Here is a 4,227-nt window from a genome sequence, read left to right on the forward strand (position 1 = left end):
CAGAGAGACGAGACACACAAAGAACCCTGATCTGAAATCTGTGATGGTGGTAGAAGTGTAATACCCGGTATTCTGAGACTTAATGCAGCTTTATTAGTCAAACATAAAAAACCCTAAAAAACTACTAAACTGCAAGTTGCCTTTGTCTTTTTATATTTCCGTTATTGCGTTCATGGTTAAGAAAATATAACTCCTACTGTGAGTTGGTTTGGCCACATGTGTTTTCTTCTCTGTACACAGACACACATGAAAGATTCACTGGTTCTAAGCTGCCTGCAGGTGTGAATGTGAGTGTGAATAATGGTCTTTCCTGCGACTGACTGGCAGCCTCCTTCACTACCGCCTGGTTAACAGCTAATGAATGATCAAATGTTTCATTCATGTCTGTCAATGCAACTTAAACATCCCTATGTGTATTCATTTTCTATGTATCCATGTCTGTTATTCTACCTGTGTAGTAACCCTGAGGGAGCTTGCCCCTTGAAAATAAAAGGTTCGTTTAAACTACCTTTCTGTGTCTTAAGAGTAGAAACAGGTAAGAAAGGCAAAAGAAAACAAAAAAAACAACAAAACTTCGTCAACAACATCATGACCGTCGTCAAATGTCGTCAAATGATTATTCTAACTAACTGATGCTAAATCTACTGACCACAAAGAAAAGGTTCACACACTGAATTTGCATACTACAGATTCAAGCTCTCAGCCTTTAGAAATATCAGTTCTACTCATCCTAAAAACCTAAAGAGGAAAGAATGACATGTTTTGATAGCAAACACGAGATAAGCTGAATATTCATTATGAGATCTGCGGTGATTAAGCCAAAGCCTTCGAGGAGCTCACGTAGGCACACAGAGTCACAATCTGGAGGATGTGAATTTCTCAAACTCTTGTTGGTGGACTGACAAAACCCAAAAGGCAAAACATAACCAGGCCAGAGCTTGCTGTTATGTAACTGAGCTGCTGAAACCCACAGGCGCCCTCTGCTGGTCACATGGATGCTGTAGTATCATTAGAAACTGGAGCTCCACTTAAAGCAGCAGAATTTAATGGAAAAACTGCATTGATTTTTGTCTGCAGAATCAGAGGACGTCGCAACATTTGATGTGTGTGGGAGGAGGCCGCTGTACCTGTCTGTGGCAGGAAGGCCATGGCTGCAGCAGAGTGGCTGGCTCCTCTCCTGTGCTGTGGCTGATCGTGGAAGCCTGAGGTCTGAGGTCTGGGCAGCTTGCTCAGGGGCTCGTACACCACCTTGGCTTGGCTGTCCTGGGTGGACAGCGGGTGGCAGGTGGAGTGGCTGACCAGGACGGGAGTCGGTAGGGAGGCGGGGAAGAAGAGGTCTCGTTGCTCCTTTGTGTACTTAGGTGTGGTCGGGGCATCGCTCGAAGCCTGCTGAAGACAGAAAAAACAAAAAAAAAGACAAAGCAGCATTCATGAGGAGGTGTGACTGACCTTGGCTAACCACCCCCTGCACCGGCAGACTTCTGAGTACTGTACATCCTCTCCCCTTGAGACAGAACTGCTGCGAGACTCAGAGAAGCAGAGTCGATATTTCTGCACTTTTCAAACACACATCAGCCGTGCTAGTTTTGCCTCTTTCACACAACAAGTAATGAATCCTTTACAGAGTTTCGATGCCGCTCCTCGGGGTTTCACGGGCTGGCAGCACTTGCCCGCTGGACTGTGTGTTGGGTTATGGTGAGCTCAGATCTGAGCCACTTTGGTGGATGTCCTTTTGAGGACCACTTATAAACACAAGAGCTGCACAAACAACCTATGACAACAGCCGCCCTGCTCCCACAGCCGCTGTCATGGCAACACAGAGGAGCACAGTTAAAAGGAATGAATACACCTTCTCCTCTAGTTTTTATATCTAAATGGATAAAAAGTTGGATGAAAAACAGCTTTTCTAAGCACATGACACACAAGATGCTCGGTCTATTGTGCAAACCGAGCCAAAATGTGAGACATTCAGGAATGAATTCATTTCATATTGACTAGAAGGCTACACCGACATGTACAGCATTAATTATGCAGGGATGGAAAAGAGGCAAATATGACTTCATACTTGCAAAAGAATCTGTCAAAGCTAAACTGCATCTGCTACAGCTCTGTTAAGACATCTAGGGTCATAGTATATATTCTGTCATGACAAGTGGCCTTTGACAGATATAGTACGTTAGCTCAAGAAAATTTGGCAATAACAGAGCTCTCGTCCCAGTTCTCCCTGGGTGTCTGCAGGGAGATGAAGTCAAATTGTGCTCGGCTTCACAGCTGCGTGCAGTGAAGCTTCCCATGGGATTCACACAGCAGAGAACAGGCAAAATTAAACAAGCAGAGTAGCCTTCCCAAAGCTTGGAGAGCAAAAGATCCTCCAGCCCAACGCAGAGCAGCACAGTAGCTTAAAGCAAGCAGCAGCTCCGTAGCCGGCTTTGATGATTCATATCTCATGAATTAAACATCCCCAATAGAGACACCAACAAGTCAGCTGGACTGTGCGCTTAGAAAAACATTAGATTGCAGCACGTAGCATGAAGCCAGTATTCAGGGTTGAGCGTTCCCGTGTGGTCGAGGTCCAACTATGAACCGAAAGACTGTTCTCTGTCATCACAGATCGGGCTGTCGATCAGATTAGAGCCGCGGCAGATCTTTCCAACACAGAGGAAACAAACTTTTTCCATTAAACTGCCCTCCAAAAATGAAGCAATACTGGCATTTCACTGTGAAGCAAACAAAACGTATTTACTGAAGTAAACCCATAATGTTCCAGCTCAAATACAGGAGTGTTTTTAATAAAATACCTCCACCAATTCAGTGTTATCCTTATTTAACTTATCCTGGGCTTTTGTATAGCCCCTCAGTTCACATTCACCAGTTGACAGCAAATTGTATGGACTCCTCCAGTGAAAACAAGACAGAGGACAACACAGCTGATTTTCCAGCTCAGCACTCAAAGGACTCCCTCTCCCTCCCCCTCTATTTGTGGGGGCTTGAAGGAAATGTGTGAATGTGCAAGCGACAGGGAAAAAAAAAAAAAATTCCTCAAGCTACGATCTACATTACCCACCACATACAAATGTAAGCAAATGCAAACCACGACAGGTATTGGTGCCACAATAATTACACATTAACAGCAGAATGAGCTTTGATGTAGAAAAGCACCCTCCGTTTGTCACATCCTGGGCATGCAAGGACACTCACCAGTGCATACAGGCCACCTATCAGAGTAATCCACTGATTTTCCTGGCTCACAATGGGCCTTTGGGCAGATGACTATGCACATAGTAAAGGCAATACGTCTGTATTAGCTTATATGGGAAAAAATCAGAGAAGGTGGTTAAAAAAATAAATTACAATGCTGGTGATTTTCCTTTGGCTCTGGCAGTCAGGCGGCATGACTGTGTCTTGTTAAGAATCCATGTATGAGCTGTTAAGTATTAGTCATCCAATATAAATGATCATGATGAAATAAAGTGGTCAAATTTAAATTCTTTTTGAGTGTGGATGCATCTGGGTTTAGGCTTCTGCAACCGTAATAATGGCATTATTTAGACATCATTTCAATTTTCTCACATTTAAATTATTCTAAACTGAAATAACATAAGTCAGCATACGTCCCCGAAGTGAGCTAAAGGCTCTTTACAGCGTTTTTTCTACTCCTGGCTCTGTGTGATGTCAGCGAAATTGAATTTCTGTGGCATGCTGTTTATGAAGTGCAGCAAATCAGAAATAAAAATGTCTTAAAGGGAGAGGATCCCTAGTTAAAGACAGATGGTGAACTGAGGTGGCTGCACAAAGGCCCAGTATAAGTTAAATAAGGAATTCACTTCTTTATGCACATTATAATTAGCCTCTTTAAGGTAAAAAGAAGATAAACAAAATAATGTGAAATTAAATACACGTCGATAAAAACAAAAATATAATTTACTGCTACTAATTAACAACTGTAGTTTTTACACATGGCGTCTTCCAGCTCTCTGCAATCATCTATGAGTCAAGCGTCGCGTGGAAAGTAGACAAACGAATAAAAAGACCAAGATGAACAAAAGGAATCATGCAGAAAATAAGATGGTGCGATCGCTGAACTGGGGAAAAAAACAAAACACAGATTTATTTTGCTTACAACTGTGGTACACATGAGCCTGAAGTTCAGGGAACATCACCGTGACAACAGGATGTGGGCAGAGAGACCCTTGATGACTGTGTGGGCAGGAGGAGGGATGAGAGGGG

General features: G+C 43.2%; 1 protein-coding gene across 2 annotated transcripts in view; it reads right to left on the minus strand.

Moving 5' to 3' along the window:
* The window catches only part of cabin1 (calcineurin binding protein 1), a 39,746-nt gene that overhangs the window by 3,502 nt on the left and 32,017 nt on the right, over nucleotides 1-4,227 (minus strand). Inside the window, exon 35 of one of the 2 annotated variants that reach the window (XM_005729588.1) lies at nucleotides 1,128-1,386. In XM_005729588.1, coding sequence (XP_005729645.1) covers nucleotides 1,128-1,386 — 259 coding nt within the window. Of the gene's footprint in view, nucleotides 1-1,127; nucleotides 1,390-4,227 lie in introns of both variants that reach the window. The other variant, XM_013909912.1, reaches the window with a different exon arrangement.

Source organism: Pundamilia nyererei, unplaced genomic scaffold (assembly GCF_000239375.1).
Source record: "Pundamilia nyererei isolate P.nyererei 1_Seehausen unplaced genomic scaffold, PunNye1.0 scaffold00033, whole genome shotgun sequence".
Classification (NCBI taxonomy): domain Eukaryota; kingdom Metazoa; phylum Chordata; class Actinopteri; order Cichliformes; family Cichlidae; genus Pundamilia; species Pundamilia nyererei.